This window comes from Diceros bicornis, chromosome 40 (assembly GCF_020826845.1).
Source record: "Diceros bicornis minor isolate mBicDic1 chromosome 40, mDicBic1.mat.cur, whole genome shotgun sequence".
Classification (NCBI taxonomy): domain Eukaryota; kingdom Metazoa; phylum Chordata; class Mammalia; order Perissodactyla; family Rhinocerotidae; genus Diceros; species Diceros bicornis.
Genome location: NC_080779.1, coordinates 11,365,414 through 11,393,294, shown reverse-complemented (window position 1 = coordinate 11,393,294; position 27,881 = coordinate 11,365,414). Strand labels below are relative to the sequence as shown.

Here is a 27,881-nt window from a genome sequence, read left to right as displayed (position 1 = left end):
GCTTATTGTAGAAATTTTAGATGGAAAGCCCCAGAGAAGGGCAAAACCACCCAACCACAAAAACCAACCCAATTTTAATTTATTATTATTTCTTTTCGTCTTTGTTAGTACATTTCTATGTAGCTATATCATTTTGTAGACGTGATTTAGTGTCTTACCTTATAAAGTGAAAGTGTGACCTTGAGCTGGACCTAAAAGTATGGAGAGACTTCCACAAGTGGATCCTGGCAGTGGGGTGCATTCCGGGTGGGAGACAAATCCACATAAGTAGAGGCAAGATGGTTTAGGGTCTAGTGAATAGTCTAATTTGGATGTGGCATAGATTAGATTTTGGGAAAATTTAAATCGGATCCAAGACTGGAGATGAATAGTGGGACAGATGATGGAAGTTTTATTAATCTCAAGTTGTTTGAGTTTGCCCCCAATTCTGTTAAAAATGTTCACCCCCTTCCCCCCTCTTCTATCCAGAAGAAGCATGACCACATTAGTGATGTAGGGAGATTAACCCATCCGTGTGACTTGGGGGTGAGAGTGGGGCAGGTGGGTAGTTAGTGTATGTAGTTTTAGAGATTTTCTGGAATAGTAACATTTTTATTTTTGTTTTTCTTCCATTCCTCTGTTTCTCCAGGAGAATATGCAAGTGTTACTGAGGTTTGTTTGTTTCATAGCTCTGCTGATTTCTTCTCTGGAGGCTGGTGAGTTAACCATATCCTTGTGTTCTTGTCTGCTAAGAAAAATCTACTATTTAAAATATATGAAGTACCTTCCCTAACAGAGTCGTTTTTCTTACCTGTTTCTGTTGAATCCCAGGACACAGAGCCTCAGAGTCACAGAACGTACTGTTGGATGTACCTTTCAGCATCTTCACTTCTCATTCTCTCATTTACAGATGGGGAAATGGAGGCCCAGTGAGATTAAGAGCCCAAGGTCATGTCGCTAGTTTCAGAGCAAGAGCTAAAATCCCGGTCTGCGATATCTAGTCCAGGCCTCTTCCCACTTTGTTGCTGATAGAAGAGTATGATACGGAAGTCCTGGCTTTCATTCAAAAGAGGTGTTTAGTGTAGTCTTTATGAACACAAGTGGAAAACCATCAAGAGATAGTTCTTTGTTTTCTCTGCTTATTCATTCTCTCTCTTCCCCTCTCCCACCCTTGCTACAAATGCACGTAGCCCCTGCTGTGTGCGAAGTACTAGATGCTGGGGATACAGTAGTGAATAATCCAGACAGAAATATCTGCCTGTGTGGGGTTTACATTCCGGTAGGGGAGAGACACAATACCTTAGATAAGTAAATATATATTAGGTCATATGGTTATAAGCGTAGAGAGAAAAAAAGCAGTAATGGAATGTATAAAGTTTTGGGATTGGAGTAGGCAGAAGGCTACATTTTTTGGAAGTGTGGCCAGAAGAGGTCTCACTGAGTTGACTTTTGAGTCGAACCTGAAGGAGGAGGAGGGAGCTATACAGATATCATGTTGGGGGTGGGGAGATGTTCCAGGCAGCATGTGCCAAGGCCCTGAGGCCAAGAGTACTGATGTGTTCCAGGAACTAAATTACCAGTGTGATTGGAGCAGAGTGAAAGGTGAGGGATGCAATCATTTGGGTAATAGGGGGCTGGTGGAGGGTTGATTGGGTAGAACTCTGTAGACGTTTCTAATGATCTTGGCTTGTACTCTGAGTGAGATGGGAAGACTGCAGTGTTCTGTGTTCAAAACCAGAGAGGTGATCTAACTTACATTTTAACAGGCTCATTCTGGTTCTCATATTTTGAACAGATCATAAGGAGGCAGAGGCAGAAACAGAGAGGCCAGGTAGGAGGCTGTTGCAGTAATCCAGGCAAGCTATGGTGGTAGCTTGTTCAAGGGCGGCAAGGAGAAGTGAGAAGTAGGCAACATTTGGATATATTTTGAGGATAGAGGCAGCAGGGTTTGCAGATAGATTGGATGGGTGTGAGAGAAAGAGAAGAATCAAGGATGACTCTAAAGGTTTTGGCCCGAGCAAATGCAAGGTGGAGTTTCCATTGATGGAATGGGGGAAGAACAAGTGTTCAGACTGGACATGGTGAGTTTAGCTGTCCATTAGATGTCTAAGTAGTGACGTTGTCTAAGCAGTCTGGAGCCTGAGGGAGAGGTCTGGGTTGGAAATATAAAATTGGAGACCTCAGCAAGCAGCTGGTGTTAGACCTAGGAGACTAGGTGGGGTCACCTGGGGAGTGAATGTGGTTAGAAAAGATAAGAACTTCAAGGACTGAGCCCTGTAGCCCTCCAAGGAATGGTGGTCAGGCTTCCACTCATCAGAGAGCCAGTGAAAGACTGGCCTGAAATATGGGAGGAGAATTAGACAAGTGGCAAGTGAAGAAAGTGTTTCAGAGAGAGCGAATAATACGTGTCAAATGCAGATATGTTAACTAAGATGATGTCTGAGAGTTGTTTATTTGATTTAGCAAACCTAAAAGTCATAGGTGACCTTGATCAGAACAATTTTGGTGGAGTGGTGGAGCAAAGCCCAGATAAACAGAAGAGTATATCTAGCTGAGACCTTACTTAAGGTTTACTCTTTTTGTCACTATTATTGTTTTTGCTCTTACTACTCCTAGTAGCTAAATACTTAGGAGTTCTCACTGTGCGGGTACTATGCTAAGTTCCCAGCCACTTTCATTTCAATGCTATGTTTTTAAATAGATTTATCTATTTATAGGTTATAATTGGCATACAATGAACCACACATGTTTCAAGTATACAATTTAATGTGTTGACATACATACGTACCCCTGAAACCATCATCACAATCAGGATAATGAGAATATATCCATCATTCTCTCAAGTTTCCTTTTGATATTTTGTAATTCCTCTTTCCCAGCCCTCCCTGCTCCCTCATATCCAGGAAACCACTGATCTGCTTTCTGTCACTATAGATTAGTTTGGATTCTCTAGAATTTTAAGTAAGTGGTATTTTTAGGTAGGCACTCTTTTTTTTTTTTAGTTTGGCTTCTTTCACTCAGCATAATTATTTTGAGACCATTCATGTTGTTGTATATGTTAATAGTTATTATTTTATTACTTAGTAGTAGTCTGTTGTATGGATATATCACAACTTATCTGTCCATTCACATGTTGATGGACATTTCAGCTATTTCCTGTTTTTGACTATTAAGAATAAAGGTGCTATGAACATTAACGTACTTTGAATGGACACATACTTTCATTCCTCTTAGGTAAATACCTTGGAGTGGAGTGGCTGGGTCATATGGCAGGCTTATGTTAAACTTGTTAAGAAAGTGCCAAAGTGTCTTTCAATGTAGTTGTACCATTTTATACCCTCACCAGCAGTGTATGAGAGTTCTAGTTCCTCCATATACTCACCAACACTTGATATTGTCAACCTTTGAAATTTTAATCCTAAAAGTAATAATATATGATTGTTGTTTTAATGTCATTTTGCTAATGCTAATGATAATGAGCTTCTTTTCCTGTGCTTTTTGCCATCCATATACCTTCTATGGTGAAATTTCCAAATCTCTTGCCCATTTTTTATTGGGTAATTTGGTTTTTTATTATTGAGTTTTGAGAATTCTTCATATGTTTTGAATACAATACCTTTATCATATGTGTGATTTGTAAATATTTTCTCCCAGTCTATGGTTTGTCTTATCATTTGCTTAAAGATGTCTTTCAAAAAGTGGAAGTCCTTGGGGCCAGCCTAGTGGCATAGGGGTGAAGTTCATGCACTCCACTTTGGTGGCCTGGGGTTTGCGGGTTTGGATCCTGGGTGCAGACCTACACACTGCTCATGAAGCCATGCTGTGGCGGCATCCCACATACAAAATAGAGAAAGATTGGCCCAGGTGTTAGCTCAGGGACAATCTTCCTCAAGCAAAAAGAGGAAGATTGGCAACAGATGTTAGCTCAGGGCCAGTCTTCCTCACACACACAAAAAAGTAGAAGTTCTTAATTTTGATGAAGTCCAAAATTTTATTTTTAAAATTTTTTATGAGTTGTGCTTTTGACACTATATCTAAAAAATCTTTGTCTGACCCTAGATCACAAAAGTATTTTCTTATATTTCTTTCTAGATGTTTTATACTTTTAGATTTTACATTTAGGTCTATGCTCCCTTTTGATTGATTTATAGTCATTATTTTATGTAGTTATTTTTTAAAATCATATAGGAAAAAAGGCAGTTACAAGCCCAAAGACATTCATACTGACTTGTAAATTTACCTATATAGTTACTTTTACTGATGTTCTTTATTTCTTCATGTGGATTTGAGTTACTGTCTGGTGTAATTTCATTTCAGCCTGAAGGATTCCCTTTACCGTTTCTTGTAGGACAAGTCTATTCACAAGGAACTCTCTCGGTTTTTATCTGGGAATGTCTTCATTTCTCATTCATTTTTGAAGGATAATTTTGCCAGATATAGAATTCTTGGTGGATAGTCTTTTTCTTTCAGCACTTTGAATATGTCATCCTATTGCTTTCTGGCCTACGTAGTTTCTGAGAAACCAGCTGTTAATCTTGTTGGAGGTCCCTTGTATGTGATGAGAAGTTTTTGGCTTTTAAGACTCTCGGTCTTGGGCCGGCCCCTTGGCTTAGTGGTTGGGTGCACGCGCTCCGCTACTGGCGGCCCAGGTTTGGATCCCTGGCGCGCACCGATGCAACGCTTCTCCGGCCATGCTGAGGCCACGTCCCAGATACAGCAACTGGAAGGATGTGCAACTATGACATACAACTATCTACTGGGGCTTTGGGGGAAAAAAAAAAGGAGGAAGATTGGCAATAGATGTTAGCTCAGAGCCGGTCTTCCTCAGCAAAAAGAGGAGGATTGGCACGGATGTTAGTTCAGGGCTGATCTTCCTCACACACACAAAAAAAGACTCTCGGTCTTTTAACAGTTTGGCTATGATGTATCTCGGTGTATATCTCTTTTAGTTTATACTACTTCGAATTCTTTGAGATTCTTGGATGTGTAGATTAATGGTTTTCATCAAATTTGGGAAATTTTGGCCATTATTTCTTCAAATATTTTTCCTGACCCTTTTTCTCCTCTCATTCTGGACTTCTGTTATACATATACTGGTATTCTTGGTGAAGCCCTACAGGTCTCGGGGGCTCTGTTCAGTTTTCTTGATTATTTTTCAGACTGGATAATCTTCCAGTAATCAGTTCACTTCTCTTCAAGTTTACCAGTTCTTTCTTCTGCCAGTTCAAGTCTGGTGTTGAAGCCCCCAAATGAATTTTTCATTTCAGTTATTGGACTTTTCTACTCCAGAATTTCTACTTGGTTCTTTTTGATAATTTCTTTTTATTGATATTTTTTACTTGATGAGACATTTCTGTCATAGTTTCCTTTAATTCTTTAAGGATGGTTTCCTTTAGTTCTTGGAATATATTTATAATAGCTGATTTAAAAAGTCTTTGTTTAGCAATTCTACTATCTGAACTCCTCTGGGAACTTCTGTTGGCTGCTTTTTTCCCTGTGTGTGGGGAGTACTTTCCTGTTTCTTTGCGTGTTTTGTTGAAAACGGACATTTTAGGTAGGAGAACGTGGCAACTCTAGAAATCAGACGTCCTCTTCACCACCCCCCATACACAATGTTTGTTGTTATTGTTAATTTTGTTATTGTTGTTGCTGCTGCTGCTGTTCATTTGTTTAATAACTTTCTTGGGGTAATACCATGAAGTCTGTGTTTTCTGTAGTGTATGGCAACTAAAGTCTCTGCTTGGTGAACTAATGATTGATCAGAGATTTCCTTAGATTATTTGACCCAATAAGTTTTTTACCCTTTGCTGAAGGGCTCTACATGTGTTGAGGTATGTCTTTAACACTTAGGCTGTTCACAAGTCTGCCTTAACCTTCACTTCATGCTTGTGCATGACTTCAAGGTCATCCAGATTTGAGAGACTAGTCCTTCTTTGGTCTTTCCTAGGCGTGTACACAGCCCTGCATACATGTGCACTCTTCTAGATTCCCCAGGAATCTATTAGAGCTTTTCAAAGCCCACTGTGGACGTTTAGTTCCCCAGATCTTTTGGCCAGACTCTTGTTTGTCCCAACTGGTATTGCAGCTTCAGGCAGCTGCAAGGTTACACAATCGCCACTGATTGATTTTTTTTTTTTTAACCCAACACCCTGAGGATAGGGCTTTTCTTGTGGAGCTCTGAGTCAGGTCAACAACAATACTAATCTGTGAGTGTGACTTTTCCAGGGAGCTACCCGTTAAATTGTGGCAGTGCTCTGAGAATGGGACTTTCTGAGGAGCTCCAAACCTGGTCTGCTCTTGCAGGTGTACTGGTTTTCACAGCTGCTCTGTTGGCAAGGCTGCTGGTTTTCAAGGCTGTGGTGGAGCTGGAAAGAGGATACAATGAGAGTAATTTAAGTTATAAAGCCACAAACCCTGCCGTTCTACTGAGATTAAGCTGGTATTGTTGTTGTTTAATAAATGTTCTGATTGTTGCAAGCCTTTCATTTTGAAAAATTTTTCCAGTCTTTTTGTTGTTTTTATGGAGGAATAGATTTATGAAGACCCTTACTCTGCCAAACTGGAAATCCTGCCTCAGAAGTTCTTTTTTTTGCGTAAGGATATCCAGTTTGTTGAAAAGACTATTTTTTCTCCACTGAATTTCCTTTGTGCCTTGTAAAAAATCAGTTGAATATGTTTGTGTAATTTATTTCTGGGATCTCTATTCTGTTCCAGTGGCCTATTTACCTTTATGCCAATACCACACTGTCTTTATTCCTGTGGCTTTATAATAAATGTTGAAATAAGGCAGTGTAACTCCTTCAACTTTGTTCTTTTTAAAATAAAACTTATTTTGACTAATTCTGTATGAATTTTAGAATCAGCTGTCAGTTTGTACAAAAAATCCTGCTCAAATTTTGATTTGGATTGAGTTGAATATAAATCAACTTGGAGAGAACTGACACCTTAACAATATCAAGTCTTCTGATCCATGAATAGAATATATATGTTTTCATTTATTTAGATCTTTTAAAATTTATATAAGCAACATTTTGTAATTTTCATTGGATACGGCTACATCTTTTGTCAGATTTATTCTTAATTATTCATATCTTTTGATACTATTGTAAATGGTATTTTAAAAAATCAGTTTTTAATTGTTCTTTGCTAGTCTATGTGAACACATTCAATTTTTCATATTCATATGTATCCTACAACTTACTAATCCTTCTAGGTCTTTTGTAGATTTCATAGCATCTTCTACATGAATGATCATGTTGTCTGCAAATAAAGATATTTTGCTTTCCCCTTCAATCTGGATGCCATTTATTTCTTCTTGCCTTAATTCACTAACTAGATCTTCCAATACAATGTTGAATAGAAGTGGATAGAGTGGACAGCCTACCCTTGCTCCTAATCTTACTAAATATGATAGCTGTAGGTTTTTCATAGCTGGCCTTTATTAAGTTCAAGAAGTTCTCTTCTATTCCTAGTTTACTGAGAGTTTTTATCAGGAATGGATGTTGGAGTTTGTCGAATGCTTTTTCTGTATCTATTGAGATGATTATGTAGTTTTTCTTTTAAAATCTGTTAATATATGGAATTTCATCAGTTTTTTTGAGTGTGAATCCAATTTTGTGTTCCTGGAATGTTATGTACATCCTATTGCATTATCTTTTTTTGATATGTTGTAGGATTCAATTTGCTAAAATATTTTAAAGAAATTTTGCGTCTGTGTTCATGGTGAAGCTTGGTTTGTGGTTTTCTTTTCTTGTAGTGTCTTTGTTTGGTTTTGGTATTAGAATAATGCTGACTTCATATGGTAAATTGGGAAGTGTTAGTGACTCTTCACTTTTTTGGAAGAGTTTGTGTAAAATTGGTGTTGTTTCTTCCATGAATATAACAGTGAAGCCATCTAGGCCTGAAATTTTCTATGTTGGAAGGTTTTTAATTACAAATTCAGTTTCTTTAATACCTGTAGGGCTATTCAAGTTATCTGCTTCTTTTTGAAGGTTTTTAGTCTGTGCCTTTCAAGGAATTTGCCCATTTCACTTAAGTTGTTTTTCTGTTTTTCAATTCATTGATTTTCTCTTGGATCTATATTATTTACTATCTTCTGCTTACTTTGAATGTAATTTTTTTTTTCTAATTTCTTAAGTGAAAACCAAAGTCATCAATTTGAGATTTTTTTCTTATATAGGCATTAAATATCCATTTTCCTCTAGGTACTGCTTCCATTGCATGCCACAAATTTTGATATGTTGTGTTTTCCTTCTCATTTAGGTCAAAATACTTGCTAATCTCTCTTTTTATTTCTTCTTTGACTTATGGGTTATTTAGAAGTGTGTTTTTTAGTTTTCAAATATATGGGGAATTCTGAGATATCTTTCTGTTATTGATTTGTAATTTAATCTCATTGTCACCAGAGAACATACTTTGTCTAATTTGAATCTTTTTAAATCTATTGAGTATTTGGTTATGAGCAAAAATATGATATTTCTTGGTAATTTTTTTGTGTGCACTTAAAAAGAATGTGTATCTGCTGTTGTTGGGTTGGATTTTCTATAAATATCGATTATACCAAATTGGTTGATAGTGTTGTTCAAATCTTCTGTATCATTACTGATTATCTGTTTAATTGTTCTACTTGTTCTATCAATTATTGTGAGTAGAGTGCTGAAATCTCGGACTATATTGTGGGTTTCTCTATTTCTCCTTGCAGTTCTATCAGTTTTTGCTTCATATATTTTGAAGCACTGTTAGTAGGTGAATAAACATTTAGTATTACTATGTACCTCTTGATGAACGACTCCTTTATCATAATGAAATGACCCTTTTTATCTCTGGTAATATAATATTCTTTACTATAAAATATAATTTGACTGATAATAGTATAATAACCATTCAAACTTTCTTTTGGTTAGTGTTAGCATGGTATGGTTTTTTCTTTTTTTACTTTAATGTATTTGTGTCTTTGTACTTAAAAGTGTGTGTATGTGTGAGCGTGTGTATGTTAGGCGGCACGTGGTTGGATCCTTCTTTCTTTATCCAGTCTGACCGTCTCTGCCTTTCAATTGGGGTGTTTAGATCATTAAAAAATTTTAATATGATTATGAATATGTTTGGATTTAATATTAGGACCTTGTTATTTTATTTTCTATCTGTCCCATCAATTCTTTTTTTTTTCTTACTGCCTTTTGGATTAACTGAGAATTTTCATGATTTATTTTCTCTCCTGCATTGGCTTATATTAATAACTCTTTTTTAAATAACTGCTCTAGGGCTTAGATAATAGTATCTATCATTAACTTATCACTGTTCACCTTCAAGTGATACTACACCATTTCACATACAGTATAAAAAACTTAAAACAGTATACATCCACTTCTCCTTTCTTAAACTTTGGCCTGTCGTTCCCATACATTTCACTTCTTTATATCTTATAAAACTCACAATATATTATTATTCTTGCTTTAAACATTCAGTTATCTTTAAAGAGATTTAAATAATAAAAAAAATATGATCCATGTAGTAAACATTTCTGGTGTTATTTATTCCTTTGTGTAGATTTATTTTTCATCTGATAGTATTTTCCTTCTTTCTGAAGGACTTCCTTACGTTTTTCTGGTAGAGTAGGTCTCCTGGTGATGAATTTATACAGCTCTTATAAATATGAAATGTCTTCATTTTACCTTCATTTTTGAAATATACTTTCACTGGATATAGAATTCTAGGATGATGATTGTTTTTTTCAGTATTTATCTTTATTCCACTCTCTTCTGGCTTGTATTGTTTCCGGCAAGAAAGCTGCGTGGTTTTTGTCTTTGTTTGGTGTAGTTTTCTTCATGCTTCTTTTGCTTGGGGTTCATTGTGATTTTGAGGTTGGTGGCTATATCATTTTCATAAAATCTTGAAAAATTTCAACCTGTATTTCTTCAAATACTTTTTCTGTTTCAGCCACCTCTCCTCTTCTTCAGGGATTCATATTACACGTACTGAAGTTGTCCTGCAGCTAATTAATGCCCGGTTTATTTTGTTCTGTTGTTTTTCCCTCTGTGTTTAATATTGAATAGTTTCTAATGCTATGACTTGAAGTTTACTAATCTTCTGCCATGTCAAATCTGCTATTAATCACATCTAGCATATTGGATGAAACACTGTAGTTTTTGTCTCTAAAAGTTTGGTTTAGGTTTTTTTTTTTTTTTTTGGTGAGGAAGATCAGCCCTGAGCTAACATCCGTGCTAATCCTCCTCTTTTTGCTGAGGAAGACCGGCTCTGAGCTAACATCTATTGCCAACCTTCCTCCTTTTTTTCCCCCAAAGCCCCAGTAGATAGTTGTATGTCATAGCTTCACATCCTTCTAGTTGCTGTATGTGGGACGCAGCCTCAGCGTGGACGGAGAAGCAGTGCGTCGGTGCGCGCCCGGGATCCGAACCCGGGCCGCCAGTAGCAGAGCACGTGCACTTAATCGCTAAGTAGGTTTTTTTTTAAAAAAAGTCTCTTTCATGTCTCTCTACTCAATGTGTCTGATCTACCATCTTGAACAAATGGAACATAATAGTAATAACTATTTTAATTTTTCCATCTATTAATTCTATCATCTGTGTCATTTGTGGGTCGGCTTTGATTGATGGATTTTTTTCCTCCTTATTATTGGTTGTATTATCCTGCATCTTTGCATGCCTAGTAATTTTTGAATGAATACTGGGTATTATAGATGATACCATTTTGGGTATTTCGTATTACTAAAAATATCCTTGAGCTTTGTTCTGCCACAAGGTTGTTACTTGGAGATAGTCGATCCTTTTAGGTCTTGCTTTTAAGCTTTATTAGTCAAGATCAGAACAAGGTTTATTCTAGGCCTAATTTGCTCCTTCTACTGAGTCAAAACCCTTCTGGGTACTCTACCTGATGCCCCAAGATTAATGAGATTTTCCATTTGGGCTGTTGAGAACAGCAGCTATTCCCAGCATTGTGCATGCTCTAGGCACTATTCACTCTAATCCTTTTGGCAATTCTCACTCTTGCGTTGGGTAATTTTCTTACCTGCTTACACTAATCAATACTCAGCTGAAAACTTGAGGGAGACCCTCCATAGATCTCCAAAGCTCTTTCTCTCTGTATGCAGCTCTGAATCTCTTTGGTACTCTGCCCTGCAGACTCTTGGTTTACCTTGTTTCCCACCTCCATCTCCAAAATGATCGGAGAGATCACTGGCTTTGCCTACATTTCCTCCCTGCGATGTCCTGGCCTGGAATCTTTCTCTAGGCAGTAATTTGGGAAAATTATAGGGCTCGCCTCCTTTGTTTCTCATCTTTCTAGTATTTCTGTCTTTTGTTCCCTATGTTCAATGTCTTGAACATTGTTGTTTCAGATACTTTGTCTATTTTTGAGTTGTTCAGGTGGGAGGCTAAAGCCAGTTCCTGTGACTCCATCTTTTTACTGAAGCAGATATCTCTCCTGCTATATTCTCACCAATCTTTAGATGAATAAAGAGGGGGTGAGAGAGGTTAAACAACTTGCTCAAGGGCACACAGGTAGTAAGTCACACAACTGGATTGGAATATAAATCTTTCAGACTCTCAAGATAATGCTCTTAATCATAAGAGCATTAAAACCCTCATATATAATATGAATTGATTTATTTAATAATTGATGTGTTTATATGTAGATATTATATTAAGAAACACCGACAAATTTCTTATAGAAATTGCTTTCCCTTTCTCCCTTTTAAAGATACATGTGAGGAACGTGACGAAAAAGTAGTTTTAGTTTCATCTGCATATGAAATTGATGTTCGTTCGTGTCCTCTTAACCCAAGTGAAAGCAAAGGCACAATAATTTGGTATAAACATGACAGCAAGACACCTGTATCTATGGAAAGAGACTCCAGGATTCATCAGCACAAAGATAAACTTTGGTTTGTTCCTGCTAAGATGGAAGATTCTGGACATTACTTTTGTGAAGTAAGGTAAGAAAGAAATGAATATGTTACAAACATGTGTTCTATGTACCTGCAATAGTTGAGGACAGAAAAATGTTTTAATAGTGCTTAATTCACCTATTTTTATTTATTTTAGAAATTCAACTCACTGCCTCAAAGTTAAAATAACTGCAGAGTTTGTAGCACATGAGCCTGACTTGTGCTACAGTGCCCAGGCTATATTTACACAGAAACTACCCCTTGCAGAAGATGGACAACTTGTGTGTCCTTACTTGGAAGTTTTTAGAGATGAAAACAATGAGTTACCCGAAATACAGTGGTATAAGGTAATTTTATATTAAATATGGTATTTTACTTTTCCAGCAAATAAAATAGACAATAGAATGAATCTGCAGAGTACTTTTTCATTTGGCATATTGTTTGCTTTAGAGTAGTGAAACTCGCTAGGAAATTTTTTAGAAGACTGCATGCATTTAATTTGCAGCTAAACTAAAATCTTACTTTCTGTTATTTTTATTTAATAAGATACAGTTGTGAAAAGTATAGTAGGAATAAAAGATGTTTAAAGATAAGGCTGATTATAAATTTAAAATTTTTAGGAGATAACTATTTATTACAAAATATATTATTTTGTTTCATTAAAAATATTAAGCGGTTCTTAAATAACTTAGCGGTTTCTGGAACTGTCTTAAAAGTGTATTGGCTAGCACTCCATAGGGCACATCATGTTTTGGCACCTTTGATCTACCTTGTCTGTTGGAGCTGACATGGGGAATCATTTTGTTAAGAAATACACAATAAATACACAATAAGGGCCGGCTCCGTGGCTTAGCGGTTAAGTGCGCGCGCTCTGATGCTGGCGGCCCGGGTTCGGATCCCGGGCGCGCCTCAAGGCACCACTTCTCCGTCCAACCTGGGGCCGAGTCCCACGTACAGCAACTAGAAGGATGTGAACCTATGACATGCAACTATCTACTGGGGCTTTGGGGGGAAAAAAATGAATAAATAAAATCTTTAAAAAAAAAAGAAATACACAATAAATAATATCAGTGAAGAAAGGAAGTACAGCCTTACTGGGAAGCTATAGTGTTAGCATTCTTCCCTCAAATGAGTTTTTCTTGCAAAATAAATTTGTCTTCACTTGTCTTCAAAGTGCAAGGCTCATAGGCATAAAAATTTAATATCCCAGGAATAAAATTATGACTTTTGCCCAAAAAATACAATATTAAAACTTGTATGCAAGTATTTTCTATTCACATGTATGTGAATTTTTATATAACACTTGCCAATGTGAAAAAATGGAATTTCTTTTGCCAGTAGACTGGGGAAAGTTGTTAATTGGTTTTCAATACTTCCTTCCTCTCCCTCTATCTAGGATTGCAAACCTCTACTGCTTGACAGTATAAACTTTATTGGACAAACAGATAAACTCATCGTGGTGAACGTGACTGAAGCGCATAAAGGGAACTATACTTGTCATATATCCTACACACACTTGGGAAAGCAGTATCATATTACCCGGGTGATAGGACTTATTACTCTAGGTGAGTCATAGCTCCAATCCTAGGAGTTTCAATCTGGGAAAGCCCAGAGAGCATGATTCTCATATGACCTTCCTTGTCCATGGAGGAACTAAATCCAAGAGAAGCTTCATGACTTTCCAAAGGTCACCTGGCTTTAGTTTTTGTTGCTAAATACGATGTAAATATTTTTCATTCCTGCTTCAGATGCAGTGCTAGTTAAATAGACAATATGTGCTATGTTTTCCAACTGAACTAGGAAGATTATTGTTTGGCATGGCTAAAGATGGTTCTACCAGAGAGCTCTGGGGCTGTCTCCAGCTGGTGTATGAGGACAGGTCTGAGAACCTTTACTTGGGGAGTCTCAGTGTCTAGCAATGAGGATCATTTGCGTGATGGGGGGACGCTAACGGGTGTTGGAATAAGTTACACTCCCAGAATCTACCTCCTGTTAGTTCCCTGTTGGTTACTTAACTTTTCTAAGCCTGTTTCCTCCTCTTTAAGAAGATGATACAACCTTCCCAAGTTGTTGAGAAAATTAGAGATCACTATGCTCAGCTTGCAGTCATGTGCCTGGTGCAAAGCAGTGCCTGGTGCATAACAGATGAGCAATAAATAGGTATACGATGATTATTCTTGTTAATTTTCCTGAGGCTTTCAATTCTCTATTAACCATATTTCATATTAAAAACTGTTTTACAACAAAACACCATCCTACATATTACCTAGGGATGGGCAGAATGTTCAACCTTTCTGTAAATATCAGATTTTGTAAGTAATATAAGAAGAGTTACTCTAACCAGGGCTTATCTCTATTAATAATTATGCTGGGGGGCTGGCCCAGTAGCATAGTGGTTAAGTTTGTGCAGTCCACTTTGCCGGCCCGGGGTTCACAGGTTCGGATCGCAGGCATAGACCTACACCTCTCATCAAGCCATGCTGTGGCGGTGACCCACATACAAAATAGAGGAACATTGGCATGGATGTTAGCTCAGGGCCACTCTTCCTCAAGCAAAAAGAGGAAGTTTGGTGGCAGGTGTTAACTCAGGACTAATCTTTCTCACCAAAAATATAATAATAATTATGCTGGGACAGCAGGCATAAATAGGAAATATCCCAGGAACACCCAGAATATGATCATCCTACATATAGCTAAGTTTTCTCAATTCTATAATAATTTATTTTTTCAAAGATTAATTTTATTAAATAAAAATTAATTCCTGCCTAGGTCCCACGAGCATCAGCAAATCATAATTTTCAATAGTCCTTGTGTCACAACCATCTTGAGTTTTTAGCAGCCTCTCTCCAGTCATTGTGTAGCTCTTGAGATATAGCAACCAGACCAGCAGACAGAATTTTAGGAAAAACTGGACACTAGGGAATTTTTAAACAGGTCAAATATGTGTTAAATATTCTCCATCTCCTTTTATGATCCCTATGTAGAAATAATATACTTAATCAGGAGTGAGGTCAAGGCCTTTCTTCTAAAGGCAGATTCAGAAGCATTTATTGAGCATCTACTCTGTGCCAGGTACCATTCCAGGAATTCATTAGGGAACAAAAGAGACAATATCCTGCCCTGGTGGAGCTTACTTTTTTCTTTGACTGTGGTAGAATACTTGGCATTCAAGCTCATAGTTTCTCAGGCTTGGCCACAGATCAACCCCTGAAGCCAATCTTTTTGTAAATAAAAGTCAGATTGATTTCTGGAGCTCCTTAGTATTTTTCTGCCTATTTTTAATAAATTACGCCAAATTGCTTGGCATTCTACTCTTCTGTCATTACGAATGTTACTAGAAACAAGCATGTGTGTCACGGGACGGCCCTTTTGGTTAGTAATGCTCCGTCCAGAGAAGTACCTTTCCACGATGAGTTGTTTTTCCTGATTTGCTTTAAGAGAGGCACTTATCTGGAGACTCAGCGGTCTGTGTGTTTTGTCGTCTGTTTGTTTTTGTAGCTGCAAACTCTCTGGGCTCAGAAGGGCCCAGGCTTTGTAGTGGGTGTTTACAGTTTTGCTGTGGACTTTGTGTCAGCTTCCTTCCTTCACCTCTCACCTCTCTCTCCTGCCATATATGCTTTGGGCACTCGGAGGGGTATCTAGCCAGACGTCATGTAGTATATTTTGGTATATTTTGGCAAGTGTTGTCATCACTTGAGATTCTGATCTATGAGAGACTGAGAAGCCTGGTGGATGTTTTTGTTTCAGAGGATAACAGGCCCACGAGTCCTGTGATCGTGAGTCCAGTTAATGAGACGATAGAAGTGGACTTGGGTAAGTGGACTCCAATCAGGATATGCTGAAATTGTTATGTTGAACTCAAGATTAAGCTAAACTGTACTTTTACTACACATAACCTAGGTTGTTTACTGGATATATCTATAATTAGAGAGGAAGTGGCACAGATTGTGTCTTAAATGTTTCTTTGCATTTCTTGTCTCTTATGGCAAAAATCTAGCCATGTCTGATTTACCCACCCTTACTTTTTTATGGACACTTATGACTCGTGAAAACATCAGCCAAAGACCAAGTTCAACAGGCCTAGGAATGAGAAATGTAATTTATTTGGTACAAGGTGGATTTCTTATGACCAGAGCTTTTAGGCAGAAGAGTAAACCTACAGGCCAAAAAGATAGTCATTCTAGAAAAATACTTTTCCAAGTTAGTGAAAATTTTTTATTTCAAAAATAAGGACATAATCCTATAAGCATCCAGACCTATACTATACAATACAATAGCCACTTGCCACATGTGGCCATGTACATGTAAATTTAAATTAAGTAAATTAATTTAGTTCAATTAAAAATTAGTTTCTCAGTCAAGGACTTTATAGCCACATGTGACCAGTGACTACTGGATTAGACAGCACAAATATAGAACATTCCCGGCATCACTAAAAATTCTCTCGGGAATCACTGGTCCAAACATAAAAACAGATTTTTGTATCAGATGATCAAAAATCAGGCTGGTATACAGAATTCTCTTCTGCAACAGCAATTGCATGAAGACAGTGAATAATTGTACAGAGATTATAAGGTAAAAGTTTGTGACCTATGAATTCTGTACTTGGCCAAGTTGTCATTCATGGTGGAAGATGATATAAAGACATTCTTAGGTATAAACAAATAAAATTAAATATAGGCCAATAGAATCTAAAGCAGTATTTCTCAACCTTGATTTTTTTTTCATTATTGCTCCCCTTTAGAGCCTAAAAAGGCATTTTTCCTCCTAATACTCTTCCTTTTCTTGGAATTTTAATGCCATAGATATATTGTCTTTTGTTGATGTACCACGACACTTTGGAGGGCCGCAAACCATTGCAATAGCTAAGATTTTCTTGCCCCTACCCCCTCACCAAGAACCAATTTTTGCCCCATTGGCCGTCACTCCTGATGAGAATGTATGCTTTAGAGGTGTGTACTTTAGAGCTCTAAAGCCTGGGTTGCATTGATCTCCAAATCTAAAAATAGCTTCATATCAGGAAACAGTTATTTTAATATATCACATTGATCAGATGCAACATCACCCTGTCATATGATTATCATAAAAGGTGTCAAACAGGCATTTGATAAGATTCAATACCACTTACCACGAGAATGACTTAGAAAAATAGGAATTGAGAGATACTTCCTTAATTTAATAAATAACATCAGTTCAAACCAATAGTCACCAACAGTTTTAATGGTGAAACATTATAGCGTTAGACTTTGTACAGGCATAGTCTTTCTCATTGAAGTCCAGAGCAAGACAAAGATACCTGTATAACCAGTATTACTTAACATGTTCTAGAAGTGCCCACTAATGCGATCAAAGATAAAAAGAACCAAGGCATGCTTACTGTAAGGAAGAAAATCACTTTTTTATTATTTTCAGATCATATAATTATGTACCTACAAATCTCAAGAGAATTACTGGGAAAAAATAGAATTAATTGGCCAGATATAAGATTAATATTCTAAAATATTAGACTTGTTTAGAAATAATCAGCTAAAAAACATAATGGCAAAAGAGATGCTATTTCCAACAGTAAATGTCATGGAGATATCTATAAAATATCTTAACAATCTTTTTAAAATATATGGGATTTATAAGGGAGAAAAAAACAAAAAACCCAAACCCTGACATACAAATCTCATAAAAATAGATTGAAAGCATATATTCTCAAGGTGGTGGGGGTGGGGGGTGTCGATGTTGTCTCCAGTGGGGAGAAAATTGATTCTTACAGGGCGAAAAAAATCTTAAATCAACAGATATACTGTATATCTGTGGTATTAAAAATTCATGGGGAAGGAGGCAATTAGGATAAAATGTCTAAAAAGGCTCCAAAGGGAACATAATGAAAACTGTCTTGAGAAAGATCAGTTTAAGGAAAACTGTAATAGAAATGTATGTGTTTTTCCTATAAGAAAAACTGGAAATTGAAAAGATATCAACTCTCAAAATTACAGATTTAATGGAATTCCAGTAAAAATATAAATGTGCTTAGAAATTGACAAGTGATTCTAAAATTCACCTGGGAGAATAAAATGATGAGATTATTAAGACAGTATTGGGAAGAAGGGCACTAAATCATATTAATATTTACCCTAAAACTGTAGTAATTAAGAGTGTGGTATCCTTGGCATCGGTATACACATTCAGATCAACCAAGAAAGTCCCATTTTATGATAAAGGCAGCATTACAAATTAGTGAGGAAGAGATTTATTATTCAGCAAGTGGTTCTGAAATGATCAATCAGCTGTTTGGATAAAAACATTAAGTTAGAGCTCCCTCTCATGCCATAGCCAGTTATATTCTAGACAGCTTAGAGAGCTAAAACAATCAAAACAATAAGACAGTGAACTGTATACCCAAAAGAAAACGTATGTGGATATTTTCCTGATTTGGTGGTAGAGAGGGCTTTAGAAAAAAATCGTGAAAACAGATAAAATAAAGGTAACTGTTATAAATTTAATCAAATAAAAAAAATTTACACCAAAGAATTTCCACAAACAAAATTAAAGTGAAAGCAACAAACTGAAATATTTGGATATTTGGAATAGTTTTCGTGTGTGGTAAAGAGTTAATATCCTGATGAATAAAGAGCTCTCATACATCAGTAAGGGTGTTATGAGAGTGGAATTAAATAATGGACAGTAGGCATAACAAGCAGTGCACAAAAGAAAGGCAAGTGAGTACTGAGCTTATGAAAAACATGTTAATTCACCATGAATTCAAGAAATACAGTTGAAAATTTAAATGGAATTTTTTTCTTCTCTCAATTGGCAATGACTAACCCAAAATATTTGCTATCTGGGGGTTTTGGGGCTAAATGGCACGTGCATATGCTGCTAGACAGAGTAGGTGGGTACCGTCTCACTTGGGAGAGGGGGCTTGGCTTCTAAAATATGTATCTCTTTTAACTCAACTCTACTTCCAGATTTTTATTCACAATAATACTTTAGGATATGTACAATATTGATGTACAGGAATGTTCATTGGAAAATTAATCATAATAACGAAAAATTAGAAACAAGTTGTGTTTAGCAATAGGAAAATAGTTAATCATAGTATATCTGTGTTATGGAATACTAAGCAGCCATGAAGCGGCCTATTTTGGAAGGCTAATCATGGGATCCAAAATTCCCAATGCACAATAATTACAAATAGTAGACAGTAACACCCCATCTTAAAAATTGCATATGTACACAGAGAGGATAAGGAACGAGATACATAAAGTTACTAGTAGTGGCTGTCTCTGGGTTTAAGGACAGTTTTTCTTTGTGCTTTTCAATAATTTAAAATTTTTGTTCAGTAGCCATTTGTAAATCCATTGAGATAGAAAGATCAGATAAAAATCAATTAATGCTATGATTAAAAGTACATCGCTTTGCAGGATCCCGGGTACAACTGATCTGCAATGTCACTGGCCAGTTGAGTGACTTTGTCTACTGGAAGTGGAATGGCTCATTAATTGATGACGAAGATCCAGTGTTGGTGGAAGAGTATAAAGGGTAAGTATGCTAAGAGCCGGTCGTGCAATAATAGCGAAGTTTTGGTATTAAATTCCATGTCATACTTTATCTAACTCTGATAGTTTAATCTAATAGCAAGGGTTAGTTGGCAGTTGACTAGTCCTTAACCTTTTGCTGCCCATATTGAGTTTTGCTAAGCTAAGCAGGATGCAAGTGTATTTATCTTGTACATTTAAGGTAGAAGTACATGTCATTGTGGTGCAAATTCTGGACCACTTGGAGGGCTTTCCCTTAAATTCAGTTATATATGTTGCAACATTCCAATAAAGCGATTTTCCTGAATTACCATTATGTTATTCTGTTTTTTAAGCAGTTTAGAAAAGACTTGTTAAATGGGGCCAAGAATCAGGCACTCCACTGCTCAAGTCTCTAATGGCTCCCTATTAACTCTCTAGCGATAAACTCCCGACTCCTTAGCGTCACCTCCAAACCCTTTGTCATCTGCCCCAATTTACTCTTGTTTCATCAGTTCTACTCTGTGCCTCATGGAGACAAGAATACATATGTCTACATTTTTCTTCTTGGAAGCTGGTAATTTTAATTTGATTTCTCTGCTACTGAGTCTTTTACTGACAATGGTCTTAGGGCTGTAAAAATCTCAGATCACTGTTGCTGACAGCCTGATTGTTATATGTGCTTAGGGCTAATGATTATTTCTGCTGTAATTTATGCGACAAAGAGATAAGCCATGTGTACGTGTTTTATTTGTAGTTGATGCAGTTTACTTAAACAACTTTATTTATGCTCTCTCTTTTGAACAGAGGAGTGCAAAATCCTGCACCCAGAAGAGGGAATACAATCATCACAGTGCTTAATATTACAGAAGTGGAAAGTAGATTTTATCTATATCCATTTACCTGTTTAGCCAGGAATTCATATGGTATAAATGCAGCATATGTCCAATTAAGGCATCCAGGTAAACAACACAACTATTTATTTGAAATGCAATTTTGTTCGACCGTGGTAAGATTCCATGACCTTGAGGTTTGCAAACCTCTTTCCTCTGCCCAGAACGCTCTTGGATTCCTCTTCACCTGGGTAAATTCTATTCCTCTCTCCCTTCTCACCTGAAGTATTTCTTCTTCTAGGAAGCTTTTCTGTCCTGCTGTCTGCCCTCAACCCAGCTCTCTGCCCAAACAGAGGACTTTAGGGCCTCCATTAAGTACTTCCCTAGCACCATATGTCCCCGTCACGGGATCTGCCGTACTCAGTTTTCTTTACTTGACTGTAAATTCTGTGATGGTGCAGACCACTTGTCTTACTAATCATTTTATTTCCAGAGCTAGTAGCAACTTAAGTTTGGTACATCGTAGGTATCTAATGAGTATTTTTAGGTAAATGACTAATGATAGATGCACAGGGAAAGCCTAAATATCCACTTTCGAGAGAGGATGTCAGAAGTTTTGATTTTCGTAAATTGTGTAATCAAGCACAGGATTGAAAGTATTTGTGAAATGTTTTAAGATTATTTGTAGTTGAATTAAAAATAGGGTATTTATGAATGTGTGCATGGAAGAAAATCTAAAAGAACCTACAGACAAACTATCAGAATTAGTAAATGAATTTAGCAAGATCACTAGTGCGTATATATGTCGTATTTCTATGTGTGCCTATAAATACCAACAACAAACAAATAGAAATTAAATTTAAAAGAGAACATTTACAGTAGCATCAAAAATTATCAAATACTTAGGAATAAACCTAGTAAAGGCTGTTCAAGATCTCTGTAAACAAAGTAAAAAACATTATTGAGATAAATTAGAGAAGTCCTAAATATAGTCACGCGCCACATAATGACGTTTCAATGACGGACCACATATACAAGGTCCCATAAGATTAGTACCATATAGCCTAGGCGTGTAGTGGGCTATACTATCTAGGTTTGTGTAAGTGCTCTCTGTGATGTTCACACAATGATGAAACCGCCTAAAGACGCGTTTCTCAGAACGTATCCCTGTTATTAAGCCATGAATGACTGTAGATGGAAGGATATAAAATGTTCATAGTTAAACAACTCAATGTTGTATAGCTGTCACTTCTCCCCAAATGAATCTGTAGGTTCAAAATAATTCCAGTCAAAATCTCAGCAGTATTTGTGCAAGTGCAAGTGTGTGTTTGTGCGGGTGTGTTGTTGTGGGCAGGTTTATTCTAAAAGTCATATAGAGATGTAAAAGGCCAAGAGAAGTCAAGGTAGTCTTGCATAAAAACGATAAATCTGGAAGAGTTACACTATAGATATCAGGATCTTGCGTGAAGCTACAATAATTAAGACTGTACATGTGAACTATCAGTTGGGCCAGTTGGATATTAGTCTGGAAAATATCTTGATTTCTACTTGGTTTCTACTGACGTGATACCCACATCAGTCGCAGATGGATCAAACACCTAAATTGGAAAAGTAAAATAGAGCTTTTAGATTCTCTTTTCTGGATGCCTACATGGCTACTGACATTTAGAAGACACTTTCTTCTTTCTTCTTCTCTACCCTCTTTACCTCCCCTTCACCTTACTCCTCTGCCCCTCCTCCTCGGTAATCATTGGGTGAATAATTAGCTATCGAAGCCAGGAGAATGTGGAAGTGTGAAACATTCTGTATGGTGTCCCTAAACCCCTTCTTTCCTTCCCTCCAGCATTCAGCTTTCCCACCCGACTCTTCTACCTCCAGGAACTTTTATAGGTTTTTGGGGGACTTTGACTTTTACTCATCTTGCTATGGAGTGTTCTGGCCTATAGTCTTTGGTAGTTTTTCTGTTATTGTATATTATACTACTTAGGTGGAAATTTAATACAGTGTACCTTAGTTTTATACCCATTCTAGATGGCTTTGTACATTAGTATCCATTATTAAATGGTAATAATGAATGGGTTAATGCTGTCTGGGATTAAACCAATCCCAAATATGGTTTCTCTGGGATGATAATGTTTAATTTTCTGTGCTCAAATTTTTAGTTCTTTTAGTTCTAATATTTTTTTTCCTCTTTCATTCTTTAGTCCCTGATTTCCAGAAGCACATGATTGGTATATTTGTCCTGTTAACAATAGTCATTACATTCTCTGTTTTCATCTATAAAATCTTCAAGGTTGACCTAGTGCTTTGGTACAGAGATTCTTGCTATGATTTTCGCCCCCCAAAAGGTACAATTTTGTATTCTATGCAGTATTTTCTTGTTGGAAAGAAGGGATAGTTAAGAGATGTAGAAGATAACTCAGAGGGTTTTTACTTAAATTTTAAAATGAAGTGTGGCATATACAAGAACAGTAGTTACTCTTATACATAATTATAATTTCATGACTAAATAGCATTGTTTTCCAAGTTACTGTTTTAGTATTCGTAATGGTGGGATAAATAGGCATTTAAAGCATCTGCTTATAAATCCACTTGTTTGGAAGCCATTGCTGAGGACCTGCTCTGTTCTGGGTAGGACATGGATCACCTCGTAATCTGCCTTCAAATGAAAGAATGACTTGATTTTCATGCATCAGGGAGGTGTTCTCTTTCTGTTTTGTTTAAACCTTGCAAAAAACTAATACAATAATATATAGAAGGAAGAATGGATAGAATTCAGGGCTGAGACATTAGGGGAAGAAGATAAGACCAGGGAGACAAGGAGAGTTCCATCCTGAGGGGTAAGAATCTCTGCATGTGGGGTAGCCATCAAAGAATATAGGAAGAACTTTGTAGTAAAACACAATAAATAGGAACTTGTAGGAGATGAACACTTTAAAAAGGTATTATACTTTTGGTATTGCTGCTTCATTCGTACCATCATACAAAAAAATGAATACTTCATTCTGAAATGCATGTTTGTGATATTGAAATGCTTTGTGATATTCATGTTCTGAAATGCATGTTTGTGATTTGCTTTACCAAATCTCTTATTTTTCCTTTTGGTTCTAAATATATTACATTTTCCCTTTAGCTTCAGATGGAAAGACCTATGATGCATACATACTATATCCAAAGACTCTTGGGGAAGGGTCCACCTCTTACTCAGATATTTTTGTGTTTAAAGTCTTGCCTGAGGTCTTGGAAAAACAGTGTGGCTATAAGCTGTTCATTTATGGAAGAGATGACTATGTTGGGGAAGGTATGTATGTAATGGAAAAAAGTAAAAGTCTTGTTGAAAAATGATTTAACTGCTAAATTAATTGGGTTAATTTAGTTGAGTCTCATCTTTCTAGAAGAATGTAGCATAGGAGCACATATTTGACGATTTTAAGAACCTCTTTAGTGGTACATGATAATGAGTTTCACCTTTGTTAAATGCGGAGTATTTACTTTTCTCATATTTTGTTGGAGCATCAGTTACCTGAGTTTTATTTAGTTTTGGAAAACTTAACAACTACTTAGAGCCAGTAGTTACTTTACCACTGATACAATAAATTGGAGTGGTATAGATCAAATGGTTTAACAAGAAGGTTTTAAAATTTCTACTGAAAGTATTCTGAGTCCTAAATGAAATATCCAATTTATGTGGGTCAATTTTTGAGCTAGTCTATAAAATGAGAAACTCCTTTAATCTTAAGAAGGTAGGAAGAAAAAGAGTATTCGGAGACATAGAGGGTGGGGTGGGAAGAACCTTGTGGAGTTTGGGTTCTAGCGAGAATGATTATAAATTGAAATTTTACTTACTATGCTGTTCTTCATGTTTTTCAGACATTGTTGAGGTCGCTAATGAAAACATAAAGAAAAGCAGAAGACTGATTATCATTTTGGTCCGAGAAACATCAGGATTGAGCTGGCTGGGGAGTTCATCTGAAGAGCAAATAGCCATGTACAATGCTCTCATTCGGGATGGAATTAAAGTTGTCCTGCTTGAGCTAGAGAAAATCCAAGACTATGAGAAAATGCCAGAATCCATTAAATTCATTAAACAGAAACACGGGGCCATACGCTGGTCGGGGGACTTTAGAGAGGGATCGCAGTCTGCAAAGACAAGGTTCTGGAAAAACGTTAGGTACCACATGCCGGTCCAGCGGCAGCTGCGTTCATCCAAGCGCCAGTTACTGTCCCCAGCCACTCGGCCAGACTCTAAGGAGAAACTGCAAGGGGAGGTCCACGTGCCTCTAGGCTAGCAGGGAGACGCTCAGCCAAGAGTTCCTTGGGTGGCTCCTGTCTTATGGCGTTGCAGGCTGGGCTGTGCCTCCACTGACTTGTACAGTCATAAAATGCACCTGTATAGTCCCTTATTCCCAAGGTCACCTGGAATCAGATTGTTAAGGGAGCAGGATGTGGTGACAATAGCAGGCCAGGGCAATTCAGAGCAGAGGGCTTGGGAAGTCCTTTAAAAAGGCAAATGCCCTGTCTGAAGGTTTGAACTTGCTGGGAAAAGACACTGGGACAACAAATGAGAGGAAAGAACATGCAGGAAATACTCACCATCTCTAGACGGTTTTTTGAAGTCTTCTACAGGTGGAGGGTGGGGCTGTGGCCCAGTCTGGGGACTGCAGGCTGACTGGCCCTCGAGTTGCTCTCCTGGGCAGAGGTGCTGGTGAAGTGAGACTGACACTTCAGGAAAGCAGAAATATCCTTGGAGAACTTTCCATTTGCCTTGCATTTTCCATACATATCAACAGCTAGCAGTCAGTTTCCAAAGACTGAATTTCATTTTACAGATCTTTAAAACTGTCATTTCAATGAACAAAGGGATTCTCTAGGATTCCAAGGTTTTGAAATAACCTTAGTTTTCCACTGGAGAGAGAGAATTTCAAAAGCACGAGTAGCAGAGAACTGATCCCCTCCTAATGCTTTGCCCCCTGGAGTGACCATTCTGTTCTACCTTATTCTTCTGCATTTTACTGGACTCATTACTTCCAAGTCGCTTTCTCCCTGCGCTCTGTCACACACATGTCCCACAGATTAACCATCCTTCATAAAATGCTGTTCTCATCTCATCACGCTCTTGCTAAAACACCTCCACGGGGCTGCTCCTGGTTCAGGAGCTGAAGCCCAAGTTCTCCCACTAGCATTTCACCACTGCCCCCAAACCCCCAGTCTGTCCACACAGCCGTCCCCTCTCTGTCCTGCTATGTGAATTCCCAGGTCAGCCTCATGCGCCTTCGCACCTGCCCCAGCGCTCCTCCATCTCGGCCTCGCCTTCCTGTCTCCTCTAACCAGAATGCCTTCTCGCATTTTCTCCAGCTGACCGGAATTTTAGTGACATTCAAAATGTACTCCGTTTCTCCAGGAGATTTTCCCCAAGAGACTGCTCTAAGATGCTCACAGCCTTCTCAGTCTGATGCTGCTTCCTGTCGGCTGTCACTCTATGAGAAGCTTGTTCTCTCTCCATCTAGAAGCCTGCTCTCTGAGAGGGAGGCCATGCGTGTCTTTGTCCGCAGGGCCTTCACGAGTAATTTGCACATATGACATAGATTTGTGTAGTGCTTTATTGTTTAAAAATGTCCACAGGTTATCTTATTTAATTTTTGCAATCATCTTAATTTTATAGAGAGAGTAAGTGACCTGTTTTAAAAATATTGCATTCTTAGTATTATCAGACCTGGGCTTGCACCTCCGTTGCTGGCTTCTAGTACAGTGTCCTCAATATGTGATTTTAGGTCAATAAATGTCCCCTTTACCCCTACCCTGGCATTTTTGTGAGAAGAAATGATGGTTTTCTAGAATGGTGGCTAAGTCGAGGAATGCTTTTATTTAAGAAACTTAATTCCAAACTTTTGAATGTTGGAATTTACAAAAATGATGTTGAGATTTTATGAAAAAATTTTCTGGTTTCATATGTTCTTTCCCTAAAGGTAAATATTTCTTAGAATGTAAAAATTCTAAATCTAAAAATATTTTAAAAATGAAAGCAAATTGGTTTTTTTGGTATAGAAAAATATTTTTTAAAACTTGGTGATAGTCCTCAGAAAAATTAGAGAAACCTGGAAAACCACAAAGCCAAGTTTACGTGCCACTTAACTGAAGGACACATGTACAGTTTTAAAAGTCGTAAGGACATGGACAGGCCTTCTGTTTTTTGCATTTTTAATATTTAAAATTATGAGTGAACACAGAGTTTTATTTGGTATATTTTATTCTCCGAAAGTAGTCAGAACTAGACAAAAATAGAGTCGAATACTTTGGCTCTTCTCTTTCCACCTGTTTTCTCTTGGATCCAGTCTGACAGCCCTGAGTCACAGGGCTGTTCTGGAGCTGCTGTTTTCAAAGAAAGGGCCTTATTTGCGTTTGGCAGCACGCGCAGACTGCAACCAGAGTCTGCAGGCTGGGGGTGCGGGGCTGTCGTGTCCCAACAGGGCTGCCAGATGCTTTGAACATACAATGTTGCTGATCATTTGTAGTCTGTCATCTATAAAGTGTAGTGCCCAGAAAGCCAATTCTGAAACTTAGAATTAGCGGCACAATTGGCCAGAAAGTAAGGAGAGGGGACAACAACCAAGAATTACCAGTGGCAGTGCGCCTGGAATTTAGGGAGGAGGAGTCCAGCAGGAAAGTGCATGTGGGGGGTCACTCCCATCCCCACGGGAGGATTCCTTTCCGGAGGAAGGAGCTGAGTTCCTAGTTCCCTGGGAACTTCCTTTGTTTTATTGTTTCCTCCCAAAACCTCTCTTAAGCTTTTCCTTTCAGGCATTCCCCATTAATTAAATTTGACTGCATTATCTGATAGTATTTTTTTTTTTTTTTGTCAGCCTAAGTGTTTAAGAAAAGTTTAAGCGAAGGCACCAAAGTGTTTCATTTCCACTTGCTTAAACTGGCTTAGCAGAATGTGTCTGTTCATTCTCCTGCCTCTCTTTATTTTATTTGCAATAAGAGAAAAGGTATTGAGCCATTTTTTAATGACGTTTTTGATAAATTATATTTGTACTGGTTAACAATGAAGGGTTTTTTGAAAACTTGTTTGTATAATTCTGCCACAGATACTGAATATTTTTATACAGTAAAACACCAGATTCATGTACAGCAGGTATCATGGATCAATGGACTGTACTTGTTTTCCAATAAAATTGTCAAAACCTGTTCCTGAGTATTCTCATGAAAATCTGTGTCTTTGCCCGCCCTCTCCTGGGTTTACCTCGCACTCCCTTCCGGGTCTGATGTGGGGCAAGGACACCTTCTGCCTGGGAGGTCAGAGGCCGTTAGTCAAACGATGAGCCTGACTCCCATGTGTAGCCTCAACTGTCCTCCGTTTGCTTGCTTCCACATGGACTGCAATGTGAGTCTTACTGTTATTAACCCTTGACCTGTCCAGAAAATAAGGGCAACATTTGTATAGACTTTTACATTTTACAAAAGGTTTCCTTTTATTTTCTCCTTTGACCCAGGAGGTAAACAAAATTGGCCAACTTGGTGTCTAAAATGCAAACTCGAATGCCCACAAACTCTAATGATCAGGGAGCCCTTCACACCCAGTCAGTGCCTCTTGAGTCTAACCTCACAGCAATGCTCAACAAGCAGGCAACTCTGGCGGTACCTACACAGAAGGGCGGA

The 27,881-nt window shown here is 37.6% G+C and overlaps 1 protein-coding gene across 8 annotated transcripts in view; it reads left to right on the top strand.

The window, feature by feature from the left end:
* The window catches only part of IL1R1 (interleukin 1 receptor type 1), an 87,189-nt gene extending 59,587 nt beyond the window's left edge, over positions 1 to 27,602 (top strand). For 5 of the 8 annotated variants that reach the window (XM_058534391.1, XM_058534392.1, XM_058534390.1 and 2 more), the window contains 10 exons: positions 629 to 695; positions 11,695 to 11,929; positions 12,039 to 12,228; positions 13,278 to 13,446; positions 15,629 to 15,694; positions 19,297 to 19,414; positions 20,197 to 20,351; positions 22,427 to 22,570; positions 23,356 to 23,523; positions 24,093 to 27,600. In XM_058534391.1, coding sequence (XP_058390374.1) covers positions 635 to 695; positions 11,695 to 11,929; positions 12,039 to 12,228; positions 13,278 to 13,446; positions 15,629 to 15,694; positions 19,297 to 19,414; positions 20,197 to 20,351; positions 22,427 to 22,570; positions 23,356 to 23,523; positions 24,093 to 24,511 — 1,725 coding nt within the window. In that variant the 5' untranslated portion in view covers positions 629 to 634 and the 3' untranslated portion in view covers positions 24,512 to 27,600. Of the gene's footprint in view, positions 1 to 628; positions 696 to 11,694; positions 11,930 to 12,038; positions 12,229 to 13,277; positions 13,447 to 15,628; positions 15,695 to 19,296; positions 19,415 to 20,196; positions 20,352 to 22,426; positions 22,571 to 23,355; positions 23,524 to 24,092 lie in introns of all 8 variants that reach the window. The other 3 variants (XM_058534395.1, XM_058534389.1, XM_058534388.1) reach the window with 2 other exon arrangements.
* Positions 27,603 to 27,881: the final 279 nt, after the last annotated feature.